General features: G+C 47.1%; 2 protein-coding genes and 1 pseudogene across 7 annotated transcripts in view; 2 read left to right on the top strand and 1 right to left on the bottom strand.

Annotated features, from left to right (window-relative positions):
• Positions 1-27,547, bottom strand: part of LOC142378179 (mechanosensitive cation channel TMEM63B-like) — a 221,053-nt gene that overhangs the window by 118,273 nt on the left and 75,233 nt on the right. The gene's annotated exons all lie outside the window — the stretch shown is intronic.
• The window catches only part of LOC142378183 (phosphofurin acidic cluster sorting protein 1-like), a 35,795-nt gene continuing 14,662 nt past the window's right edge, over positions 6,415-27,547 (top strand). The window contains exons 1-16 of one of the 3 annotated variants that reach the window (XM_075462436.1): positions 6,415-6,642; positions 16,765-16,852; positions 17,018-17,107; positions 17,189-17,314; positions 18,099-18,261; positions 18,451-18,542; positions 20,171-20,239; positions 20,319-20,378; positions 20,509-20,651; positions 20,770-20,860; positions 22,167-22,244; positions 24,251-24,339; positions 24,435-24,549; positions 25,548-25,652; positions 25,726-25,826; positions 25,906-26,060. In XM_075462436.1, coding sequence (XP_075318551.1) covers positions 6,455-6,642; positions 16,765-16,852; positions 17,018-17,107; positions 17,189-17,314; positions 18,099-18,261; positions 18,451-18,542; positions 20,171-20,239; positions 20,319-20,378; positions 20,509-20,651; positions 20,770-20,860; positions 22,167-22,244; positions 24,251-24,339; positions 24,435-24,549; positions 25,548-25,652; positions 25,726-25,826; positions 25,906-26,060 — 1,753 coding nt within the window. In that variant the 5' untranslated portion in view covers positions 6,415-6,454. The remainder of the gene's footprint in view (positions 6,643-16,764; positions 16,853-17,017; positions 17,108-17,188; positions 17,315-18,098; positions 18,262-18,450; positions 18,543-20,170; positions 20,240-20,318; positions 20,379-20,508; positions 20,652-20,769; positions 20,861-22,166; positions 22,245-24,250; positions 24,340-24,434; positions 24,550-25,547; positions 25,653-25,725; positions 25,827-25,905; positions 26,061-27,547) is intronic. The other 2 variants (XM_075462438.1, XM_075462437.1) reach the window with 2 other exon arrangements.
• On the top strand, positions 9,605-11,038 carry LOC142378099 (uncharacterized; annotated as a pseudogene).

The raw sequence follows: 27,547 nt of genomic DNA on the forward strand, positions 1-27,547 counted from the left end.
CTACATACTGCATATTACATACTGCATACTACATACTACATACTACATACTGCATACTACATACTGCATACAGCATACTGCATACTACATACTACATACTGCATATTACATACTACATACTGCATATTGCATACTGCATACTGCATACTGCATACTATATACTGCATACTACATACTACATACTGCATATTACATACTGCATACTACATACTGCATATTACATACTGCATACTACATACTGCATACTGCATACTACATACTACATACTGCATACTGCATACTACATACTGCATACTGCATATTACATACTGCATATTACATACTGCATATTACATACTGCATACTACATACTGCATACTGCATACTACATACTGCATACTGCATACTACATACTGCATACTACATACTACATACTGCATATTGCATACAGCATACTGCATACTGCATACTATATACTGCATACTACATACTACATACTGCATACTGCATACTGCATACTATATACTACATACTGCATACTACATACTGCATACTACATACTACATACTGCATACTACATACTACATACTTCCATACTACATACTGCATACTACATACTTCCATACTACATACTGCATACTACATACTTCCATACTGCATACTGCATACTACATACTTGCATACTACATACTGCATACTACATACTACATACTACATACTGCATACTACATACTGCATATTACATACTGCATACAGCATACTGCATACTATATACTGCATACTACATACTGCATATTACATACTACATACTGCATACTACATACTGCATACTGCATACTGCATATTACATACTGCATACTGCATACTACATACTACATACTGCATATTACATACTACATACTGCATATTACATACTGCATACAGCATACTGCATACTGCATACTATATACTGCATACTACATACTACATACTGCATATTACATACTGCATACTACATACTGCATATTACATACTGCATACTACATACTGCATACTACATACTGCATACTGCATACTACATACTGCATACTACATACTACATACTGCATATTACATACTGCATACTACATACTGCATATTACATACTGCATACTACATACTGCATACTACATACTGCATATTGCATACAGCATACTGCATACTGCATACTATATACTGCATACTACATACTACATACTGCATACTACATACTGCATACTACATACTGCATACTACATACTACATACTGCATACTACATACTTCCATACTACATACTGCATACTACATACTTCCATACTGCATACTGCATACTACATACTTGCATACTACATACTGCATACTACATACTACATACTACATACTACACACTGCATACTACATACTGCATACTACATACTTCCATACTACATACTTCCATACTACATACTGCATACTACATACTTCCATACTACATACTTCCATACTACATACTGCATACTACATACTTCCATACTACATACTACATACTGCATACTACATACTTGCATACTACATACTGCATACTACATACTACACACTGCATACTACATACTGCATACTATATACTGCATACTACATACTGCATACTACATACTATATACTGCATACTACATACTGCATATTACATACTGCATACTGCATACTACATACTGCATACTACATACTGCATACTGCATACTACATACTGCATACTACATACTGCATACTGCATACTGCATACTACATACTGCATACTCCATACTACATACTCCATACTACATACTACATACTGCATACTGCATACTACATACTGCATACTACATACTGCATACTGCATACTATATACTGCATACTATATACTGCATACTGCATATTACATACTGCATACTGCATATTACATACTGCATATTACATACTGCATACTACATACTGCATACTACATACTGCATACTAAATGCTAACGACTCACCGGTTGTATCCACGGCGTTTCCGGACCCCATACCCAACCTTGTGTACCGTTTCCAGGCCTACCGGCAGGTGACCTACTTTCTCCATGGGAGACTTGGGAAGCGCTTCCGAAGAGTGATTCCCTCCTGTGCGGTGTGGGCGATCAGGGATAAATATGAGTCGCAGGACGGGACCTACAAGGGTTTCCTTCACGCCGACGAGGCAGTTGTAGACTATCACTACAGATATATGTGAGCATACATGTTGAAATAAAATAATTTCTAATTCTACTATATACAGGTAGTATTCAATCATTGTGTATTTCCAAGTTACACTCTACACTTTGTTAGAGCACACTCCCGTCACACAAGTAGAATTTTATTTCCGCTGCACAAGTAGAATTGCATTTCTGACGTAAAATATGTGGCTGAACATGGCTGCGCCCATGGCGAGAAGTGAAACAATCTGGGAGCGCAAGGTTATGGGTTGAATAATGTAAAACAGTGTGAGAAATCGATTTTGAGGGACAGGTGTCAGGGAAAATAGGAAAATTGAAATTTTCCGACGTTTTCCTTTAAGCTCTAAACTCTGTAAACTTTAGCAACATTTGAAACATTTTCAGGTGAGAAAGTAGTCGTTTAGATCCCCAACGTGTTGAAAACCTGACAAAATACCGGCTGTTTACAATTTTGTTCCCACGAATTCGGCGCTACTAAAGCTAGCCGCAGTGAGCAACGCACTTCCGGTTATTTTTACAAAATAAAATACCCGTTGCCTTTTATCATAGGGAAAGCCATTACCATACAATTGGTGCTTTTGTTTTGAAAACAGGAAGTGAACCTACCCTCGTTGTAGCCACAGATTCTATAATAGGACAGATACGCCACTCACGGTGCATTTCCGGTTTCCAACGAGGCGATTTTGGTTGCAGTTCCACCCTTTTTCCACGTGGGGCGCTCAATTTTGGAGACCAGAATGAATGGAGTCCTATGGAGCTATACGCCCTAGCGTGCCCTTATCTCAAGATATAATTTTTTCTCTAGTAATTCGAATATTGTTTTCAAAAGAGGGTGTTTAGAAAATACCCATGGCTGAGTTTTAGATTTTTAGAGCCACTCATTTGCTTAAAAAAAGGATTTGAAGTGTATATGACGTCATACATAGCTTACGACCGGAGATGCCGCTTTACGGCAACAATCCTGCTTGTTGTTGGTCTCAAAGGCAGCAGCGTTTTCAAGGAAGAGCTGTAGTAAGAGAGAATGTGGTAACATCACAGATCCTTAGGCTGTGGTAACATAAGCGGAAAAAGTCCATCTTAATTCTGTTGTCGCTTGGTATGGAGCCAGCCGTCAAGCGGTGCCTCTGGTCGTAATTCTGGTCGACCAGCTGTCATTAGCACAATGCTAGCGCGTTGTGGACAACAAGAAGCCAACCTGTGAGAAATCAAAGGGATATATGTACTCGTTCAGTAGATTTTTGACTTGAAACCCATGTTGAGCTCTCAGAAACTACATTCAAATCTGAGCGCTCTTGAGGAGACTTAGGTGAAACTGACCATTTGTAGCATCTAGCTCCATTGGGCCCCATTCATTCTGGTCTCCACCGACGCCCCCAGTGGAATTCTGGTGGAACTGCAGCCAAAAAGCCGGTACAATGGGGCTTAATAGAGAGTGGCAAGGCTGTTCGTTATAATGGCTGTGTTGTAGCTAGCTTGAAACTGCCGTTTTGACAGGAAATGACGATCAGCGACGTCACGTTACGTTGCATCTTGGGTAGTTTGAGTATGAGTAGTGACCTCATGATGCATACCCAACATTTAGGAGAATCTAGTATGCATCCGGGAACTTAAAAAAAGTTAAAGTTAGTAGGAGTAGTGGGAGTCGTAGGAGAAGTAGGAGAAGTATGCGGTTTGGAACACAGCCTCTGACCCCCGCTTCTGCTTTAGGGCGACAGACGGGTACTCTGGCAGCGACCTCACCTCATTGGCTAAAGACGCCTCCCTGGAACCAATCAGAGGTGAGATGCACTCCTCAGGAGGAAGGTGAATCCTCTGATGGGGGCTGGTGTCCGTCAGCTGTATCCTGTTAAAATGCAGATTAATGTGGATCTTTTATGAACTTTAAAGGCTCGGTTCCATAAGAAATGAGACGCTCTGATGAGTTTTCCTGTGTTTGGGTGCAGAGCTGCGACCCGACCAGGTGAGCTCGGTCCTCAGCATTAATGCCAACATTTAAACTGTCATTACTTTGCAGAGCAGCTGTGAGCTTCACATCTTTTCTTTTGTCTTTAAAGGTCAGAAACATTTGTTTCCGGGACTTCTTGGAGTCTCTGAAGAGGATCAGGAGCAGCGTGAGTCCACAGACCACAGACTCACTTATTTAAAAAACTTTTTTTGTGTCACTTTTTTTTACAAACATTTAGGCAAAATAAAGAATTTTCGTTTCCTTTTCTGGACTTTCTTTTTCTTCCAAAGTAATTTTTTTAATGTGTTGCGTGAGACGGTTAAAATTAAATTAATTTAATTATTCGGATACGACTTTTACTTTTCGAACAGCGACCGTTAGTTCCAGGCAAAAAGGAGAGATACAGAGAGCCGCAGCTGTGTCTCCTAGCAACAGCTCATCAGCCTGCTCTGGTCTGAGACTGCTTATGAGGGCAGAGCCAAGATGGATGCCAAAGCGGAGCCATTTTGGAGCCAAGAGTCTGAACTCTCCACCCGGCGTTTAACTTTAGCACCTTTAACTGGAACATATTTAATCTCTCTCTGGATTTATTTCTGTAGTATTTTCCTTCACGTCATGTTGACCTATTTATTTTTTAAATTTAATTTTTGTTATTTATTATATTTATAGGTGTATTTACTTCTGTATTTTATTTCCAGAAGCTGATTTATCTCCATGTTTTCTTTTCGACATTCCTGCATTTTAAGCAGAAACGTAAAACAAAGAAAACGTGTAAATATAAAAGGGTAAATAACTGAGAAGTAAAAACATATATAAATTAAGTTAAAAAAACTTATGCTGAAATCTAAATAAAATAAAGATTTGTAGGTAACATGAACAAATATGTCCCAGTTAAATCAAATTAAAAAGTGAATAAAAAGAAACATAAACATAAACTTAAATATATGAAAATATATATTAAATTTATTAAAATTAAAGCAGAACATTTGATCTATTTCACATTCTAATAAATAATTTATTTAATTTTAGCAGCATTTATCACGATATAAACATTTATTTATTGTTCTAAAATAAGCTCTTTCTACATATTTCAGCCACTAGGTGGCAGCACCAGTGTGACTGTTAAACAGCTGTAACAACTTCCGAGTTTTATATTTATATGGATGATTTATTATTGTGCTTTAAGTATTCTAACTGAGCAGGATGAGCTCTAATCAGGATAATTCTGTTAATTTAAATCTGTTTCTGAAAAGATTTTCTGTTAAATCTATTTTCGTCTTTTTCTCTCTGTGACAAATAAAGAATATTTTATTATTTAATGTAAACCAAGTGTGACAATAAAGTGTTAAAGAGTAAGACTGTAAGATTCAACTGATTCATTTACATAGTGAAGCAGAAACACTTCATAATGGGGGAGAAAACAGTGGAAATAACAGAAGGAAATGCATCAATAGATTAAATAACTTCAAAAAATAAAATAATAAAAAAAGGTAATTTAATAAATATAAATGAAAGTAAAATAAATAAATCAACAGAAAACTTTAAACTTAATCAAATCAAATCAAATGTATTTGTAGCACATTTCATCTACAAACAGTTCAAAGTGCTTCACATAAAATAAAAGCATTGCAGCAGGGAGTGGAAGAAGCATTAAAAATACATAAAAAGAAACGAATAAAATCATTTAAATGAATTTAAAAACCAGCAACAGTCCAGATAAGTTCAAAGATAGCGTGCAGATTTCATGCATAGACACATGAGAACTAGAAATGTCTTTAACCTGGATTTAAAAATGTCTCCATTTGGTGAAAGTTAAAGTAAATTAAAGTAAATAAAAAACAAAACTAAGAAAAATGAATGAAAATTAAAGCAGCACATTTTATTTATTTCACATTCTATTAAATTATTTTAGAATAAATGATTTGTTTATCTAATTTTATTAGATTTATTTATTTTAATTTTTTAGATTTACATTTATCAACTTGTAAACTTGTTTATTTGGCCACTTTGGGGCATTTTCAGGCCCCTGTGTCGGTCTCCAGCTCCTGTTCAGGAACAGTTGGTGGAACTCTGCATGCCCCCCTCTGAGGGCAGAACCCGGCAGAAAAAACAGAAATCAAAATAAAGTAATAAAAAAGGTCATTTAATAAATATAAATGAAAGTAAAACAGAAATAAATCAACAGAAAGATTTAAACTAAAGTGAATAAAAAGCAACATTAAGACCCGTTCCTCCCCACCACCCCCACCCGCCTCCACCCTCCCCGCCCCGCCCAGCTCCGCGCCCTGCCAGCGGACCGGAGATCAGCGGCAGCCGGCATCACGGCAGCATGGCGGCGGCGGCGGACAGAGGAGGGCTCCGGGGAGCCGCTCTCCCGTCGGCTCCGGCTCCGGCTCCGGCTCCGGACTCCTCGGTGGGTTCCGGTGCTGACGGACACGCAGATGCGCGCGTCACGGTTCCGATGAACCTGTATGCGACGTGGGAGGTGGACCGATCATCTCCGAGCTGCGTGCCCAGGTAAGAGGCTTAATGTTCGGGCTGAGAGGTGAGCATGGAGGGGGGGAAGATATGGGCCGTGCACGGGGGCGGTTAGGGACCTGTTGGACCTGCTGGACCTGCTGGACCTGCTGGATCTGTTGGACCTGCTGGATCTGTTGGACCTGCTGGACCTGCTGGACCTGCTGGATCTGTTGGATCTGCTGGACCTGCTGGATCTGTTGGACCTGCTGGACCTGCTGGACCTGCTGGACCTGCTGGATCTGTTGGACCTGCTGGACCTGCTGGACCTGCTGGATCTGTTGGACCTGCTGGATCTGTTGGATCTGTTGGACCTGCTGGATCTGTTGGACCTGCTGGACCTGCTGGACCTGCTGGATCTGTTGGACCTGCTGGACCTGCTGGACCTGCTGGATCTGTTGGACCTGCTGGATCTGTTGGATCTGTTGGACCTGCTGGACCTGCTGGATCTGTTGGACCTGCTGGACCTGCTGGATCTGCTGGACCTGCTGGATCTGTTGGACCTGCTGGATCTGTTGGACCTGCTGGACCTGCTGGACCTGTTGGACCTGCTGGACCTGCTGGATCTGTTGGACCTGCTGGATCTGTTGGACCTGCTGGACCTGCTGGACCTGTTGGACCTGCTGGACCTGCTGGATCTGTTGGACCTGCTGGATCTGTTGGATCTGCTGGACCTGCTGGATCTGTTGGACCTGCTGGACCTGCTGGACCTGCTGGACCTGCTGGATCTGTTGGACCTGCTGGACCTGCTGGACCTGCTGGATCTGTTGGACCTGCTGGATCTGTTGGATCTGTTGGACCTGCTGGATCTGTTGGACCTGCTGGACCTGCTGGACCTGCTGGATCTGTTGGACCTGCTGGACCTGCTGGACCTGCTGGATCTGTTGGACCTGCTGGATCTGTTGGATCTGTTGGACCTGCTGGACCTGCTGGATCTGTTGGACCTGCTGGACCTGCTGGATCTGCTGGACCTGCTGGATCTGTTGGACCTGCTGGATCTGTTGGACCTGCTGGACCTGCTGGACCTGTTGGACCTGCTGGACCTGCTGGATCTGTTGGACCTGCTGGATCTGTTGGACCTGTTGGACCTGCTGGACCTGCTGGACCTGTTGGACCTGCTGGACCTGCTGGATCTGTTGGACCTGCTGGATCTGTTGGATCTGTTGGACCTGCTGGACCTGCTGGATCTGTTGGACCTGTTGGACCTGCTGGATCTGTTGGACCTGCTGGACCTGCTGGATCTGTTGGACCTGTTGGACCTGCTGGACCTGCTGGATCTGTTGGACCTGCTGGATCTGTTGGACCTGCTGGACCTGCTGGATCTGTTGGACCTGTTGGACCTGCTGGACCTGCTGGATCTGTTGGACCTGCTGGACCTGCTGGATCTGTTGGACCTGCTGGACCTGTTAGACCTGTTGGACCTGCTGGATCTGCTGGATCTGTTGGACCTGCTGGATCTGCTGGACCTGTTGGACCTGTTGGACCTGCTGGACCTGCTGGATCTGTTGGACCTGCTGGACCTGCTGGATCTGTTGGACCTGCTGGTCCTGCTGGACCTGCTGGACCTGTTGGACCTGCTGGACCTGTTGGACCTGCTGGACCTGCTGGACCTGCTGGACCTGTTGGACCTGCTGGACCTGCTGGACCTGCTGGATCTGTTGGACCTGTTGGACCTGTTGGACCTGCTGGACCTGCTGGATCTGTTGGGCCTGCTGGACCTGCTGGATCTGTTGGACCTGCTGGATCTGCTGGACCTGTTGGACCTGTTGGACCTGTTGGACCTGCTGGACCTGCTGGATCTGTTGGACCTGCTGGACCTGCTGGATCTGCTGGACCTGCTGGATCTGCTGGATCTGTTGGACCTGCTGGACCTGCTGGACCTGTTGGACCTGCTGGACCTGCTGGACCTGCTGGACCTGTTGGACCTGCTGGACCTGCTGGATCTGTTGGACCTGCTGGTCCTGCTGGACCTGCTGGACCTGTTGGACCTGCTGGATCTGTTGGACCTGTTGGACCTGTTGGACCTGCTGGACCTGCTGGATCTGTTGGACCTGCTGGTCCTGCTGGACCTGCTGGATCTGTTGGATCTGCTGGACCTGCTGGACCTGCTGGACCTGTTGGATCTGTTGGACCTGCTGGACCTGCTGGATCTGCTGGATCTGTTGGACCTGCTGGATCTGCTGGACCTGTTGGACCTGTTGGACCTGCTGGACCTGCTGGATCTGTTGGACCTGCTGGTCCTGCTGGACCTGCTGGACCTGTTGGACCTGCTGGATCTGTTGGACCTGCTGGACCTGCTGGACCTGTTGGACCTGCTGGACCTGCTGGACCTGTTGGACCTGCTGGACCTGCTGGACCTGCTGGATCTGTTGGACCTGTTGGACCTGTTGGACCTGCTGGACCTGCTGGATCTGTTGGGCCTGCTGGACCTGCTGGATCTGTTGGACCTGCTGGATCTGCTGGACCTGTTGGACCTGTTGGACCTGTTGGACCTGCTGGACCTGCTGGATCTGTTGGACCTGCTGGTCCTGCTGGATCTGTTGGACCTGCTGGACCTGCTGGACCTGCTGGATCTGCTGGACCTGCTGGACCTGCTGGATCTGCTGGATCTGTTGGACCTGCTGGACCTGCTGGACCTGTTGGACCTGCTGGACCTGCTGGACCTGCTGGACCTGCTGGACCTGTTGGACCTGCTGGACCTGCTGGATCTGTTGGACCTGCTGGTCCTGCTGGACCTGCTGGACCTGTTGGACCTGCTGGATCTGTTGGACCTGTTGGACCTGCTGGACCTGCTGGATCTGTTGGACCTGCTGGTCCTGCTGGACCTGCTGGATCTGCTGGACCTGCTGGACCTGCTGGACCTGTTGGATCTGTTGGACCTGCTGGATCTGTTGGACCTGCTGGACCTGTTGGACCTGCTGGACCTGCTGGACCTGTTGGATCTGTTGGACCTGCTGGATCTGTTGGACCTGCTGGACCTGCTGGACCTGCTGGACCTGTTGGATCTGTTGGACCTGCTGGATCTGTTGGACCTGCTGGACCTGCCGGACCTGCCGGACCTGCCGGACCTGCTGGACCTGTTGGATCTGTTGGACCTGCTGGATCTGTTGGACCTGCTGGACCTGTTGGACCTGTTGGACCTGCTGGACCTGCTGGACCTGTTGGATCTGTTGGACCTGTTGGACCTGCTGGACCTGCTGGATCTGTTGGGCCTGCTGGACCTGCTGGATCTGTTGGACCTGCTGGATCTGCTGGACCTGTTGGACCTGTTGGACCTGTTGGACCTGTTGGACCTGCTGGACCTGCTGGATCTGTTGGACCTGCTGGTCCTGCTGGACCTGCTGGATCTGTTGGACCTGCTGGACCTGCTGGACCTGCTGGATCTGCTGGACCTGCTGGACCTGCTGGATCTGCTGGATCTGTTGGACCTGCTGGACCTGCTGGACCTGTTGGACCTGCTGGACCTGCTGGACCTGCTGGACCTGTTGGACCTGCTGGACCTGCTGGATCTGTTGGACCTGCTGGTCCTGCTGGACCTGCTGGACCTGTTGGACCTGCTGGATCTGTTGGACCTGCTGGACCTGTTGGACCTGCTGGATCTGTTTGACCTGCTGGACCTGTTGGACCTGCTGGACCTGTTGGACCTGCTGGACCTGCTGGATCTGTTGGATCTGTTGGACTTGTTGCACCTGCTGGACCTTTGTGATCTGCTGGACCTACTGGACCTGTTGGACCTGTTGGATCTGCTGGACCTGCTGGACCTGCTGGACTTGTTGGACTTGTTGGACCTGCTGGACCTGCTGGACCTGTTGGACCTGCTGGATCTGTTGGATCTGTTGGACCTGCTGGACCTGTTGGACCTGCTGGACCTGCTGGATCTGTTGGATCTGTTGGACTTGTTGCACTTGTTGCACCTGCTGGACCTTTGGGATCTGCTGGACCTGCTGGACCTGCTGGATCTGTTGGACTTGTTGGACCTGCTGGACCTGCTGGACCCGTTGGATCTGTTGGACCTGGTGGACCTCAGCTTCAGTTTCAGACCCACCTCAGAGAAGATGATGGGAGCTGTTGGACCGGGCCCTGGAGGTTCTGGGCTCTGTAGGACCAGTACAGGTTCTTTGTGTGGTAAAGCATCAGCAGAGAGCAGGATGAGTTCTTTGGTGACACCTGGTGTTGAAGTTGCAGATTGCAGCTAAGTGAGGCCGACTTCCTGAACCTTCTAAAAATATGGTGTGAGGTCACAGACTGTGAGGCCATTTTAACCTCAGCACTGATACTGTCTGAAAACACACTTTGTTATTTACTTTTTATCAGTACAAAGTAAATACTTTTCCATCAGCCAGCTGGAGAGTGGTGCTCTCTGATGCCCCCACCTGTTCATCTTCAGGCAGATTAGTGACAGCATGGCGTCTGTTTGGGGGGGGGGGGGGGGGGGGTCGTTAATCCTCTTAAACTGGTCGTGTTCACTCAGGAAGATGCAAAGATTAAAGCTTAGTGATACATTTCAAACTGTCTTTGTTCCACCGGTTCAGTTTTATTTATAAAGCACCAGATCACATCAAATGTCATCTCAGGGCACTTCAAAAGAGACAGAGAGGGGCCTGATAACTGAAGGCTCTGCCTCCCAAACTGGCAGCTGGTTCCACAGAGAGGGGCCTGATAACTGAAGGCTCTGCCCCCCAAACTGGCAGCTGGTTCCACAGAGAGGGGCCTGATAACTGAAGGCTCTGAGGGGGGAGGAGCTCCAACATCCAGAGGGAGGAGCTCCAACATTGGAATGAATGGGATGGGGGGTTTACCTGCTGGTTATGACCCGACCTCGGATAAGAGGGAGATGATGGATGGAAACTCAGATGTTCTGAACCTCCAGAACCTCTCAGGTCTTCAGGACCAGGTTTGCTTTATGTTCCCAGATCCAGAACCAAACATGGAGGAGCTGCTCTCAGTTTTATGGTTCCTGTGGAAAAAACTCCCAAATAACTGCAGGTCTGCAGCTTCTTTTCAAAGGAAAACCTTCAGTTTGCCACCATGTTTGAATCAGATTAAAATACTTTCATCCAACTGTTCAGTTTTAAATGTGCTGCTGGGATGAATCCGCCTGCTTTTACTGACGTCTCTTGGTGTATTTGTACCTGCGATCCTCTCGTAAACACTGTCGGAGGAAGATGCTGGTTGGAATCATCTCTAAATGAGACCATCTTCATCACAGCGGTAATGGAAGCAGGATCCTCCTCCTGTTGACATGAGATCGGAGTCATGTCGGGTAACGCTGGCAGCAGGATCAGCAGGATCAGCTCCCACAGGAAGCTGAAGCGTGAGGACGATCCTGCGGTAACGAGGTCTCAGCTAGAGCCGCTCCCTCTGGATTTACACTGGAAAAAATCTAAATCTTACCCCCACAACTGCCTAACAAGCACCATTTCAGCCAGATATAGGGACTTGTTTTAATACAATACATCTGGAATATCTTGTTAAATGAAAAAGTCTTGAAAACAAATTGTTTTTAGTTGGATTTCACATGAAACAAGCTTTTTTTTTTCATTTGAAGAGGTTTTTAAGCTAATTTCAAGATCACAAGTCCTAAATATCACATCTTATTTCAAGAATTCTTGACAAGCCGATTTTCACTAGTTCCATTGGCAGATTTTTTGTCAGGTGGGTTGGGAGGTAGGACATGGATACGGACTTCAAAAGAAAACTGGGTTTATTCACGAAAAACAAAGTACAAACAAAAAGCGCGGCTGAACCGGATTAAAAAAAAACGTAGCTGTGAAAAACATTACAAAAAAACTTAGGATAAATATATAATAATCCCAGATAATGTTATGGGATAAATAATTACTTAACTTAAGGTAGGTGACGAAGAACATGGGGTAGCACAGGAAACATGGCAGGTAAGCAAACAGGCAGGGGCCCGTTGCACAAAAGTAGGATAAGGGAAGTGGGATATGTTCAGACCTAAGTTACCATGGAGATTTATTCTGTGAAGCTAGCCTGCTCCAGACCAGGCTAAGTTCCAGGATCTATTTAATCTCATTCCTTATCTCAGTCAGCGGTCGCCACAAATGGAAACCAATATTTATTCCACTGCCTAGAACATATTATTAAAACATTTAACTTTACCCACTATCATTATTGAAACATTTGTGATCATTAATTGCAATCATTTTAGATAACTGATGATTTTAGATAATTTAGTTTCCCACAGACTACACATAAAAACCATATAAATATAAATACACATTAGAGAGTACCATGATGTTCCTTTATTGAACAAGGATGAATCAAAGCAAGTAAACCATCAGCTCCTTTCAAAACTGAAGTCACACAGTGCTCTACAAGACAAAAAGCACAGAATCAGAGCATGCAGTTTGAGACAAACTGTTTGTAAAAATGGCCTATACAAATAAAATTGACTTGCCTATACAGCACAAAAACCTAACACAAATTCCTCTGCCATTGCAGGCCCAACTTAAAGCAACATGCATATTAATTAAAATAATTTAACACATATTGGTCTCTGACCAGCCGACCACAGCCGTCATCCGGGAAGATGGCAGGACTGTCCCAGTCTATGAGAGCTGGCACTCTGGGGGCCCTCTCCTTTCTCAGGCAGGCCACATTGTGGAGGACAGCACAGGCCACAGTGATATCACATGCCCTGTCTGGGCTGACTCTCAGGTGGTTCAGACACTGAAAGCGTGCCTTCAGTGGGCCAAATGTCATTTCGATCCGGGCCCTTGTTCTGGCATGGGCATGGTTGTATGCCAGTTGGTCCTCCAGAGGGTCTGCAAATGGAGTGAGCAGAAAAGGCTGGCAGGCATACCCTCTGTCACCCAGCAATACACCCAGGAATTCACCTGTGAATACAAAATGTTACCATCACAACCTCATAAGTAGTGACAGTCTTAACACAGCCATGATGTTAAAAGTGGTTATCAATAGAGGTTCTGTGGCTCACCTTGTGATAGGCGCCGATAGATCTATGAGTTCCGAAACACTCGGGAGTCGTGGACCGAGCCGGGCCACTTTGCCACAACATTACTGATCAAATAGTCAGCATTGCAGACCATCTGAAATGATAAGATGTTAAACCAATGAATGCACAGTACAGGCAATGTGTGGGCAGGCACATTCTTAATAAAAAGGACACTTATTAAGTATTTGTCAGGGGACTTCCCATTCTGCAGGAGGTTCTTATATTTCACTTTGACTTGCTGCCCAGTCATGTTAAATCTACACACACACACACACACACACACACACACACACACACAATGCAACAGTGGAGGAGCATGGAGTTACATTTAGATAGTTTCACTCACATGCAGTCAATTTCAACTTATTCATAATCAAAGTAGGCTACAAATATCTTTTTAAATATCGTCACCTTCCTAAAATAATCTCATAAGTCATTTTTTCAGGTTTTTCAGGAAACACAAAAAACTCCCCCCAAAAGTGAAATTATAGCATAAAATAATCATTTCAGTCAGTAAGTATGTATCAAAGGATGCGTGACATAACAACACTTATTGTTTTTCATAAAAACTAAGATTAAATAAATGACTTAGGCATTTTTTGGACCACACCTTTGATGCCATAAAATGACTTGTGCGATTATTTTAGGAAGGTGACGATATGTTAATTAACATTTTATTTGGATTGAAGCCTAATTGTGATGGTTTCAGTGGAGTGCTGAGTGTGTATTTGTGCACTACTTACGCATTCAGGCGGTCAGCAATGGTTTGCCACACTTGCTCCCTTTGTTTTTTGACTGTGGCAGTATTTCCTTTTTGTTTTATTTTCTCCTTCACCTCTTCATAGATTTCCATTAATAATTCTTGCTCCGCTGGGGAGAAATACGCCGCCCTTGTTGCCATGGTGAATCAGTGAATCTATGATCGATCGTGGGGTCTATTTAAGCAAGCCGTGTGCAGCACTTATCCGGGATCGCTTTCACCTGGCTTAATGAATCCGTGTCTGCTCATCCTGGCTTGGCCTTTGTGCAACCAACTAAGCCTGGGCACCATGTTTTGGATTCCTTGAACCTGGCTAAGTAATTCATCCTGGATGTCTAAATCCTACTTTTGTGCAACGGGCCCCTGGTCAGGTTGGTAAACAAACAAAGATCCGATGACAAGACAGGGGAGACTGGAAACTAAACAGGGAGTGATTAGTGAGTGGGTGCAGCTGGAGGGGAATGAACTAATGAACTGAGTGAAGGGAAACTAAAACATGGGAAAACTAAAAACTAAACATGGACTAAAAACCAAAACGTAACCTAAAACATGAGTCCCGTGGCGTGACATTTTTTTGCTTATTTCAAGCAAAAAAGTTTTTTATTTGTTGTTTTTTTACTTATTTTTGGAGGGGCATTTTTTCCAGTGTGGGACTTGAAATGTGTAGGAAATTGATCTTGAAATTAGCTTAAAAACCTCTTCAAATGAAAAAAAAAAAAAAGCTTGTTTCATATGAAATATGACTCAAAACAATTTGTTTTCAAGACTTTTTCATTTAACAAGATATTCCAGATGTTTTGCCTTCAAACAAGTCCCTGTATCTGGAAAAAATCAAAGTCTTACCAAGTATATTTGTCTCATTTCTAGTCAAAATATCTCATTACACTTAATATCAGACACAACTGCCTAATAAGTACCATTTCAGCCAGATATAGCTACTCAAAAGTCCTACACTGGAAAAAACACAGTGAAAATCGGCTTGTCAAGGTTACTTGAAATAAGATGTGATATTTAGGACTTTTGAGATAAAAGTGATCTTGAAATTAGCTTAAAAACCTCTTCAAATGTAAAAAAAAAAGCTTGTTGCATATGAAATCCGACTCAAAACAATTTGTTTTCAAGACTTTTTCATTTAACAAGATATTCCAGATGTATTGTATTCAAACAAGTCCCTATATCTGGCTGAAATGGTGCTTGTTAAGCAGTTGTGTCTTATATTAAGTGTAATGAGATACTCAATGAGACAAATATACTTGGTAAGATTTAGATTTTTTCCAGTGTAGCTCCTCCCCCTCTGAGCCTGACGGAGGCTGGAAGACGTCCTCACAGCCTCTGACTGGGAGTTTGGTCTTAATTAGATTCCAGTAATCAGATTACAAGAGAACCGCTGCCTCTGAGACCTGGATCAGGACCAAAGGGTCCCCCTGCTGGAGGAACCTATATTTTAAATAGTTTAAACTAGGGCTGGGCAACGATTAAAATGTTTAATCTAATTAATCACATGATTTCCCTGATTAATCACGATTAATCGCATTTGTACGCAAAATCCAAAAATGAATCCAAAAGTAGTGTATAGCTTTTAGCATTTAGCTTTATTTTAAATGTGCTGCCATATGAATGAAAGTGCCATAACATATTTCGTGCAAACACACTTTTAACATCTGCTCAGTTAAATGCTCTGTTAGCTGCTCGGTTTGCTGCTCGGTTTGCTGCTCGGTTAGCTGCTCTGTTAGCTGCTCGGTTTGCTGCTCGGTTAGCTGCTCGGTTAGCTGCTCTGTTTGCTGCTCGGTTAGCTGCTCGGTTTGCTGCTCGGTTAGCTGCTCTGTTAGCTGCTCGGTTTGCTGCTCGGTTAGCTGCTCGGTTAGCTGCTCGGTTAGCTGCTCGGTTAGCTGCTCTGTTAGCTGCTTGGTTCTGCTCTGTTAGCTGCTCGGTTAGCTGCTCGGTTCTGCTCTGTTAGCTGCTCGGTTAGCTGCTCGGTTCTGCTCGGTTAGCTGCTCGGTTCTGCTCTGTTAGCTGCTCGGTTAGCTGCTCGGTTAGCTGCTCGGTTAGCTGCTCGGTTCTGCTCTGTTAGCTGCTCGGTTCTGCTCTGTTAGCTGCTCGGTTTGCTGCTCGGTTCTGCTCTGTTAGCTGCTCGGTTAGCTGCTCGGTTCTGCTCTGTTAGCTGCTCTGTTAGCTGCTCGGTTTGCTGCTCGGTTCTGCTCGGTTAGCTGCTCGGTTAGCTGCTCTGTTAGCTGCTCGGTTAGCTGCTCGGTTAGCTGCTCGGTTCTGCTCTGTTAGCTGCTCGGTTAGCTGCTCGGTTCTGCTCGGTTAGCTGAGCAGCTTTCCTGTATGTGTGTGAATCTGCTGTCGACGCTCTCTAACATGTGACCTTTGCTGTTTTCAGGCTCTGCAGTCTGACTCTGAAGAAGCTGATGGTCCTCAGGGAGCTGGACAGAGAGCTCAACTCTATCATCATCGCTGTGAAGATCCAGGTGAGACCCAACACACCTGTTAGCTGAACTGCTTTTACCTCCTGCAGGTTTGAGAAATGGAGCTCAATGTGGCGACGTTCTGTGGATCAACCTGCTGCCTTTATGATGTTTTCATCCAATAATCCAGCAGCGATGATCTCATCTGATCCTGCTTCTGTCTCTCAGGGCTCAAAGCGCACTTTAAGATCCAACGAGTACCTTCTTCGTCCAGACGGCCTGATGGAAGCAGACCTGCAGCTCACCTTCTCCCTGCAGGTCACATGTCCGCTCGGCTCTGATTTACCTGCGCTGGTGTCCCTCTGTCCGCCCTGACGTAAAGCTGTGTGCCTTTTTCAGTATCCTCACTTCCTGAAGCGCGACGTGAACCGTCTGCACGTGATGCTGCAGAGGAGGAAGAGGTACAAGAACCGAACCATCCTGGGCTACAAGACCCTGGCGGTGGGAGTCATCGACATGTCCGAGGTACGACGGGAGCAGGGCTGAGCGATTTCATCCATAAAGTATCGATTTTTCAGCCGCGAGTATCCATTTTTTTTTTTAAACTTTATTGAAAAGTTAGACGTTCCAATGAGTGAAAACACAGAACATTAAGGTAACAATACAAAGCCAGGGGGTCACATTATACAAAACCGTGATAAATTAGTACATAAAAATGTTGTATAAAGTGCACAGCTCTCACGTTTGTGACATGTTCCTTTGTTTCTGTTTGTCTGGCGGTGTTGTCCTTCCAGCTCAAAGGTCGGACCACCGGTCCAATCAGCGACGATTCATGTCAAATCACACTGTCCCTTTTTCCCCCAGAAAATGATGCAAGTGTATCGACTCGTATCGAATCGTATTGAATCGAATCGAGTCGTAACTAATCGAATCGTAACTAATCGTATCGTGAGATTAGTGTATCGCTACAGCCTTAGACAGGAGGCAGGTCTGTGACCAGGCAGCGTTCAGGTCTCGCTTATTTAAAAAGCAGCTGACGGCATTTTAGGAACAGAAACAGCTGCTGCCTGAAGCTTCTGTTTGATCCTTTTCACCATTCAGAGTCAAAGTAAGGAGTGCATGAGTGAGTGCATGAGTGAGTGCATGTGAGAGTGCATGTGTGAGTGAGTGCATGTGTGAGTGAGTGCATGTGAGAGTGCATGTGTGGTTGCATGTTTACACAAAAACAGCACAAACTGTGTGAATGTTGACGTTAATGTGAATGCATCACCTGTGTGTGTGTGCGTGCACGTGTGTGTGTGTGTCCCAGGTGATGCAGCATCCGACAGATGGAGCCCACGTCCTTGGTCTCCACAGCAACCTGAAGGATGCTTCAGTGCGGGCGGCGGAGCTGAGCGTCTACTCTCTCTCCAGCCAGCCGATTGAACAGGAGGACACCAGTGGTCACCATGGCAACAAGACCAAGGCCTCAGGTAGGAGAACAGAGAGTCCAACGGTCTGTGTGAGGAGCTGGCTGCTGATTGGTGGAGGCGGAGAGCTGCTGGATGATAATGTTTGAAAGACAAAATGCGATATAAAAGAAGTCCAGGTGACCTTCTTCAGCTCTGAGGAACACCTGGATGAGCATCCAGTCCAACATGACCTGGTTTGTGTGTCTGCAGATCGCTCCCCCGACACGGAGCACTACTGGGAGGACGACGACGACAGTTTCTCCTCCGAACAGGAAGGAAGTGACGATGCCGTCCCGCCTCAGGTGACTGACACACCTGTTTTAATTTATCGATACGTTTGTCTGCTTTTATTGACCTGACCCAGGTTTGCTCGTACAAAACAAACCGTTTTCCCGCTCACCTTTTCCTCACTCACGTTTTCCCGCTCACGTTTCCCGCTCACGTTTTCCCGCTCACGTTTCCCGCTCACCTTTTCCTCACTCACGTTTTCCCGCTCACGTTTCCCGCTCACGTTTTCCCGCTCACGTTTTCCCGCTCACGTTTCCCGCTCACCTTTTCCTCACTCACGTTTTCCCGCTCACGTTTCCCGCTCACGTTTTCCCGCTCACGTTTTCCCGCTCACGTTTCCCGCTCACCTTTTCCTCACTCACGTTTTCCCGCTCACGTTTTCCCGCTCACGTTTCCCGCCCACGTTTTCCCGCTCACGTTTTCCCGCTCACGTTTTCCCGCTCACGTTATCCCGCTCACGTTTTCCCGCTCACGTTTTCCCGCTCACGTTTTCCCGCCCACGTTTTCCCGCTCACGTTATCCCGCTCACGTTTTCCCGCTCACGTTTTCCCGCTCACGTTATCCCGCTCACGTTTTCCCGCTCACGTTTTCCCGCCCACGTTTTCCCGCTCACGTTATCCCGCTCACGTTTTCCCGCTCACGTTTTCCCGCTCACGTTTTCCCGCTCACGTTTTCCCGCTCACGTTTTCCCGCTCACGTTTTCCCGCCCACGTTTTCCCGCTCACGTTTTCCCGTTCACGTTTCCGCGCTCACGTTTTCCCGCTCACGTTTTCCCGCTCACGTTTTCCCGCTCACGTTTTCCCGCTCACGTTTCCCGCTCACGTTTTCCCGCTCACGTTTTCCCGCTCACGTTTCCTCGCTCACGTTTTCTCGCTCACGTTTTCTCGCTCACGTTTTCCCGCTCACGTTTTCCCACGCACGTTTCCTCGCTCACGTTTCCTCGCTCACGTTTTCCCGCTCACGTTTTCCCGCCCACGTTTTCCCGCTCACGTTTTCCCGCCCACGTTTTCCCGCTCACGTTTTCCCGCTCACGTTTTCCCACGCACGTTTCCTCGCTCACGTTTCCTCGCTCACGTTTTCCCGCTCACGTTTTCCCGCTCACGTTTTCCCGCTCACGTTTTCCCGCTCACGTTTTCCCGCCCACGTTTTCCCGCTCACGTTTTCCCGCTCACGTTATCCCGCTCACGTTTTCCCGCTAACGTTTTCCCGCCCACGTTTTCCCGCTCACGTTTTCCCGCTCACGTTTTCCCGCTCACGTTTTCCCGCCCACGTTTTCCCGCTCACGTTTTCCCGCTCACGTTTTCCCGCTCACGTTATCCCGCTCACGTTTACCCGCTCACGTTTACCCGCTCACGTTTAACCGCTCACGTTTCTCGTTCACGTTTTCCCGCTCACGTTTTCTCGCTCACGTTTTCCCACGCACGTTTCCTCGCTCACGTTTTCCCGCTCACGTTTTCCCGCTCACGTTTCCTCGCTCACGTTTTCCCGCTCACGTTTTCTCGCTCACGTTTTCCCGCTCACGTTTTCCCTGCTCACGTTTTCCCGCTCATGTTTTCCCGCTCACGTTTTCCCGCCCACGTTTTCCCGCTCACGTTTCCTCGCTCACGTTTTCCTGCTCACGTTTTCTCGCTCACGTTTCCAGGACCTGTTTGATGATGATGATGACGTCCGGAGGAAGACGCAGCCGTCTCGCAGGAAAACGCTGGCTCAGGTGAGGACCAGTAGGATGTCAGGTGCGATGACATCACTGATCACATGTTCAAACCCGTCCTCTGCCTTCTGTCTTCCAGCAGCCGAACTTCAAGCAGAAGTTTGTGGCTCTGCTGAAGAGATTTAAAGTCACAGATGAGGTTTGTGGAGCTGTTTCCACCTGATCAGCAACTAGATTTCTGTTCTCTCTCTTTCACCGTTTCAGTTGGAACGCTTTGATTCCATCATTTTAATCTAAATAATTGATTCTGAATTTATATCGAGCTACAGAGCGACCACGTGGGGCGGAGTCAGGAGGTCGAGGAGGACCTGGATCTGCTGTACGACAGCCTGGAGGTCGACAACTTCAGCGACAGCGGCCCCGAGCTGGAAGACAACGACAGCATCCAGAGCACGCCCAAACCCAAACTCAGGTGGGCCTGAAATCCCTGAATCAGACCCGGTCCCTGAATCAGACCCGGTCCCTGAATCAGTCCTGGTCCCTGAATCTGAATGACTGCTGATGCTCACTGAAGTGCTTCCTGCCTGCAGGCCGTTCTTCGACGGCGTTTCCCAGTCGAGCTCTCAAACCGAGACCAGAAGTGTGAACAGTCCGAGGAGCCAGCAGACAGAACCAGCAGCTGTGAGTAAATCAGAGTAAATCTGATGAACAAACATGTGCTCTCAGTGGGTCTGTTGCTGCTGTACAACAGTCAAAGCTTCAGTTTGCAGGATATACTGACATCTAGTGGCTGAAAATGATAAATGTCACCAAACAACTGACCAAACAACCCTACAACCTGTGTTTGTTTTCATTGGTGTGTCATGATAGAAGGTTAAAAACACGTTTGGATTTCATGTCGGTTTCACTTGGTGAAACTTTAATTCAGAGTTAACAGTCGAACTTTGGTGGGGATGTGTTTGCTCTGAAGGGTTTTCCTCTGAATGGGTTCTGTAGACGGAACCGGTTGGAGAAACTCGTTTGGCTCATTCTCAAGTTAGCTGGTTAGAACCAGCTGAAGAAACAATGCGCTGGTTGGCTGTGTTCGAAACCGCATACTGCATACTACATACTACATACTGCATGCTGCATACTCATCGATCAAACAGTATGCAGAGCGTTTACCCATAATGCATTTCGCTCCTGCCCGAGCCGAAATCAGCCGGCCTGAAGCTGATTTCCCTTAAGCTCTAAACTCTGTAAACTTTAGCAACATTTGAAACATTTTCAGGAGAGAAAGTAGTCGTTTAGATCCCCAACGTGTTGAAAACCTGACAAAATACCGGCTGTTTACAATTTTGTTCCCATGAATTCGGCGCTACTAAAGCTAGCCGCAGTGAGCTAACGCACTTCCTGTTATTTTCACAAAATAAAATACCCGTTGCCTTTTATCATAGGGAAAGCCATTACCATACAATTGGTGCTTTTGTTTTGAAAACAGGAAGTGAACCTACCCTCGTTGTAGCTAGCTTGAAACTGCCGTTTTGACAGGAAATGACGATCGGCCACGTCACGTTACGTTGCATCTTGGGTAGTATGAGTATGAGTAGTAACCTCATGATGCATACCCAACATTTAGGAGAATCTAGTATGCATCCGGGAACTTCTGCTTACTCAAACTCGCATACTAACTAAGTTAGCAGGAGTAGTAGGAGAAGTATGCGGTTTCGAACACAGCCAATGACTATAGCCTCTCTGGTGAAGACTGAAGTTCTATTTAACAACACAAACTGTGTTTATTTGGGTATAATTTGGATTTATTTGATGATTTAAATGTTTATCTGAAATATTTTCTGTTTCTCTGTCAAATATTAAACATGCATTCAGGATTAAAGTGGTTTCAGACCACTTTTATATCTCCTTGATGAATATTAATAAATGAACAAGGTGAACAGGGGGATCTGCTGCCCCTGCAGGTCACTCTGTGTAACTGCTCTCTGGTCTCCAGGCGATGCTGCTGCTGTCTACTGGAGCTCAGGGGCCCCAAGTCCCCGAGGAGCCCCGAGGAGAGGAGGCCGGCCCTGGGGTGAGTCCCCACACACACACTCACACATACACACACACACTCACACACACACACTCACACACACACTCACATATACATATATATACACACACACTCACACATACACACACACACACTCACACATACACACACACACACACTCACACATACACACACACACTCACACATACACACTCACACATACACACACACACTCTCACACATACACACACTCACATATACATATATATATATATATATATACATATATATACATACACACACACACACATATATATATATATACATACACTCACACACACACTCACTCACACATACACACACACACACACACACACACTCACACACACACACACACTCACATATACATATATACACACACACACACACACACACTCACATATACATATATATACACACACACACACACACACACACATCCTTGTTTACCTCCCACTGCAGGACCAGAGTGAGTTTGGTGAGTTGTGGGGTCCACCCTTTTCAGTGGTCATAGAACGATGAAAAAAATCAGGCAAGTCCCAAATAAAATCTTGATATTAAAAATCACTTTCAATAAACACAATTTGAAACTTTATTTTACATGTTAGTTTTTCAGTCACATGTGGGCCCGTTTTAACCTTTACACATGATTTAAATTTTTTTTAGCCAGTTATGGGGCTTGCTTTTAACATTTTACACTTGTTAGGCCTGCCTTTATAAAGATTTCCTTTAAATTAGACAATTGACGATTCTGCCATTCAAAGTCAAAGAGAAATGTACCCTCCTTTTCAGAGTACTTTCTGGTTTGGCATTTTTCTGCTGATACAAGTTGACCCCTGTATTCTGAGACAAAATCTCCTTGTTCAAAGGCCTGGGTAGCAAACACGCCTCTTCCTGCCAGGGCATTTTATATAAACACATTGGTTAATTTTTAGATAAACCATTAACCAAATAATTGTGGTATTATCTTATGATTTTAATAGTACGTTTTTGCTCAGAAACAGAAATACAACCAACAATCTGAATTTGATTGTTTTTTGTGTCATTTTATAAAACAAATAAATCAATACTTCGGATAAATGGTCCAAAAAGGAGTTTATTACCTTTGTGATCGTCAATAAATCTTTTCACGAATCCTGAAACTTCAGGAAATTTTGCATTGTTCTTGTGTTTTATGCCTTATATTTTGTGTTGTACAGCACTTTGTTTCAGCCACGGCTGTGTTAAAATAGCCTAGAAATCCAGTCTAGTCACTTGTGGTCGTTTTGCAACGTTCCAAATCAATAGTTGATCGAGCCAATCAAATCGTGAGGAGCGGGGTCGGAGGCCGGGCTACCTAGTGACGACAGAGGTGCGACGTTTCAGTGTGTAGTTCCAGAGAGAGGTTTAAAAAAAAAAAAAAAGTTCAAGAGAGAGGTAAAGAATGGCTGCGCCCGGCGAACAGGCTTTCCCCAGTCGATTGCGAGCATGATGTAGCGAAGACGGCGGGCCGATCTTCGTCTCAGAGCTGACAAAACTCTCCGGTAAGGCATTTGAACGGTCAAATTCCGTTAACGGGACGAGAGCAGTCAAAACCGGAAGTGCGTTGCTCACTGCGGTTAGCTTTAGCAGCGCTGAATTCGTCTGAACAAAATTGTAAATAGCCGGTATTTTGTCAGATTTTCAACACCTTGGGGGTCTAAACGACTACTTTCTCGCCTGAAAATGTTTCAAATGTTGCTAAAGTTATATATTTACAGAGTTTAGAGCTTAAGAGAAATCAGCTTTTCAGGCCATAGACTACAAACCACGTCGCGTTGACTACATAAAACTTCTTCATCGCTCTGATTGGTTGTTGCGCCATCCTATTACGTGGCGTTGAATTTGACAGACAGCCGTTTATCCCGCCCACACTGCTATCCAGCGTCACTAGACCCCTGTACAGCTATTTGCTGTACGGGTCTGGCTTGCTAGGCTAGTGTTAAAAGGCTTTATAAATAAAGTTGCGTCTCTTCTTCTCTCCACAGGAAGCTGATGATGACGCTGCCGTTGGACCTGATGCCGGCCCGGCTGCCAAACTCTGTAAAACTGAGTCCCAAACAAACATGTCACCGAGGTACTCGCACACACACTCGTGCACACATGTGCACGCACGCTGATGCTCGTGCACGCCCGCCACACGAGCACCAAACATGTCTTCTCCCGCCGCAGTAAGACAGGAAGTCAGGCGCCTCGCCACCCGTGGAGGCAGAACTCCAGAGGGACCGACAGAACCAGCAGTGTGGACAGTGAGACGTCATGTGACTACAGGACACCCGCCCCACAGGTGGGTCAGACAGGGTCCAGGTCCAGATCCGGGTCCGGGTCCAGATCCGAGTCCGGGTCCAGATCCGAGTCCGGGTCCAGATCCGTGTCCGGCTCCAGATCCGAGTCTGGGTCTGGGTCCAAATCCGAGTCCGGCTCCAGATCCGAGTCCGGCTCCAGATCCGAGTCCGGCTCCAGATCTGAGTCTGGGTCCAGATCCGTGTCCGGGTTCAGATCCGAGTCCGGCTCCAGATCCGAGTCCGGCTCCAGATCCGAGTCCGGCTCCAGATCTGAGTCTGGGTCCAGATCCGTGTCCGGGTCCAAATCCGAGTCCGGGTCCAAATCCGAGTCCGGCTCCAGATCCGTGTCCGGGTCCAGTTCCGAGTCTGGGTCCAGTTCCGAGTCCAGATCCGAGTCCGGGTCTAGATCCGAGTCTGGGTCCAGGTCCAGATCCGGGTCCAGATCCGACTCCGGGTCCAGATCCGGCTCCAGATCCGAGTCCGGCTCCAGATCCGAGTCCGGCTCCAGATCTGGGTCTGGGTCTAGATCCGAGTCTGGGTCCAGGTCCAGATCCGGGTCCAGATCCGACTCTGGGTCCAAATCCGAGTCCGGCTCCAGATCCATGTCCGGGTCCAGATCCGAGTCCGGGTCCAGATCCGGATCCGGCTCCAGATCCGTGTCCGGGTCCAGATCCGAGTCTGGGTCCAAGTCCGGGTCCAAATCCGAGTCCGGGTCCAGATCCGAGTCTGGGTCCAAATCCAAGTCCGGCTCCAGATCCGAGTCCGGGTCCAGATCCGGATCCGGCTCCAGATCCGTGTCCGGGTCCAGTTCCGAGTCCGGCTCCAGATCCGAGTCTGGGTCTAGATCCGAGTCTGGGTCCAGGTCCAGATCCGGGTCCAGATCCGACTCTGGGTCCAGATCCGGGTCCAGATCCGACTCTGGGTCCAGATCCGGGTCCAGATCCAGGTCCAGGACCAGGGTTATAATCTGGGAACTGATGTAGGTTCTGGTGTTTTTCAGGCTGTACGGAAGGCGGTTTTGGACCAGCTGAACCACATCCTGTTCTCTGAGGACCACGTCCCAGAGTCCGTCCTCCTGATCAACACCACAGACTGGCAGGGACAGGTCCGTCTGGGTCTGGGTCTGGGTTAAATGGCCCAACATGGTTCAGTTTTTAACGTGTCCCCTCCCTCCTCAGTACCTGTCGGAGCTCCTCTTCAATCAGCCAATCGTCTGCACCGTCTCAGCCGCCGACGTCCACGCCGCCTTCGGCGCCATCATCGCCCGCATCCAGAGATTGTACGAGTCCCGAGCGACACTCACAGAAATCACCGACTGCCTTCTTGTGTTTGAGGTTTGACCCGAGTGTGTTCCGCAGCTGTAACTGTAACTCGCAGACTCCGCCCACAGTGAAGGTGGCGGTGGGCGGCGACCAAAGTTACCTGAGCGCCGTGCTCGGCTGCTTCGTGGAGCAGCTGGCCAGCAAGACGTCTGATTGGCTGAGTTACGTCCGCTTTCTCATCGTTCCTGTTGGTACGCACACATGCACACATGCACACGTGCACACATGAACACGCACACATGAACACGCACACATGCACACATGCACACGCACACATGCACACATGAACACGCACACATGCACACATGAACACGCACACATGAACACGCACACATGAACACATGCACACACGCACACACGCACACATGCACACACGCACACACGCACACACGCACACATGCACACATGCACACGCACACATGCACACACGCACACACGCACACACGCACACATGCACACGCACACATGCACACATGAACACGCACACATGAACACGCACACATGAACACATGCACACATGAACACGCACACACGCACACATGCACACATGAACACGCACACATGCACACATGAACACGCACACATGAACACGCACACATGAACACGCACACATGAACACATGCACACACGCACACACGCACACATGCACACACGCACACACGCACACACGCACACATGCACACATGCACACGCACACATGCACACACGCACACACGCACACACGCACACATGCACACGCACACATGCACACATGAACACGCACACATGAACACGCACACATGAACACATGCACACATGAACACGCACACATGAACACATGCACACACGCACACGTGCACACATGCACACGCACACATGAACACGCACAGATACGCACACGTGCACATGCACACATGCACACGCACACATGCACACATACGCACACGTGCACATGCACACATGAACACGCACACATGCACACATGAGCACGCACACATACGCACACGTGCACATGCACACATGCACACACACATGCACACATGCACACATGAACACGCACAGATACGCACACGTGCACATGCACACATGCACACGCACACATGCACGCATGAACACGCACACATGCACACATACGCACACGTGCACATGCACACATGCACACATGAACACGCACACATGCACACATGAACACGCACACATACGCACACGTGCACATGCACACATGAGCACGCACACATACGCACACGTGCACATGCACACATGCACACGCACACATGCACATATGAACACGCACACATACGCACACGTGCGCATGAACACGCACACATGCACACATGCACACATGAGCACGCACACATACGCACACATGCACACATGCACACGCACACACACGCACACATGCACACATGAACACGCACACATACGCACACGCACACACACGCACACATGCACACATGCACACGCAGACACACGCACACATGCACACATGCACATATGAACACGCACACATGAACACGCACACATGCACACGCACACACCAGAGATGGGACTCGAGTCGCTGTGACTTGAACTCGAGTCGCTGTGACTTGAACTCGAGTCGCTGTGACTTGGACTCGAGTCGCTGTGACTTGAACTCGAGTCGCTGTGACTTGAACTCGAGTCGCTGTGACTTGAACTCGAGTCGCTGTGACTTGGACTC

This window comes from Odontesthes bonariensis, chromosome 4 (assembly GCF_027942865.1).
Source record: "Odontesthes bonariensis isolate fOdoBon6 chromosome 4, fOdoBon6.hap1, whole genome shotgun sequence".
Taxonomy (NCBI): Eukaryota; Metazoa; Chordata; class Actinopteri; order Atheriniformes; family Atherinopsidae; genus Odontesthes; species Odontesthes bonariensis.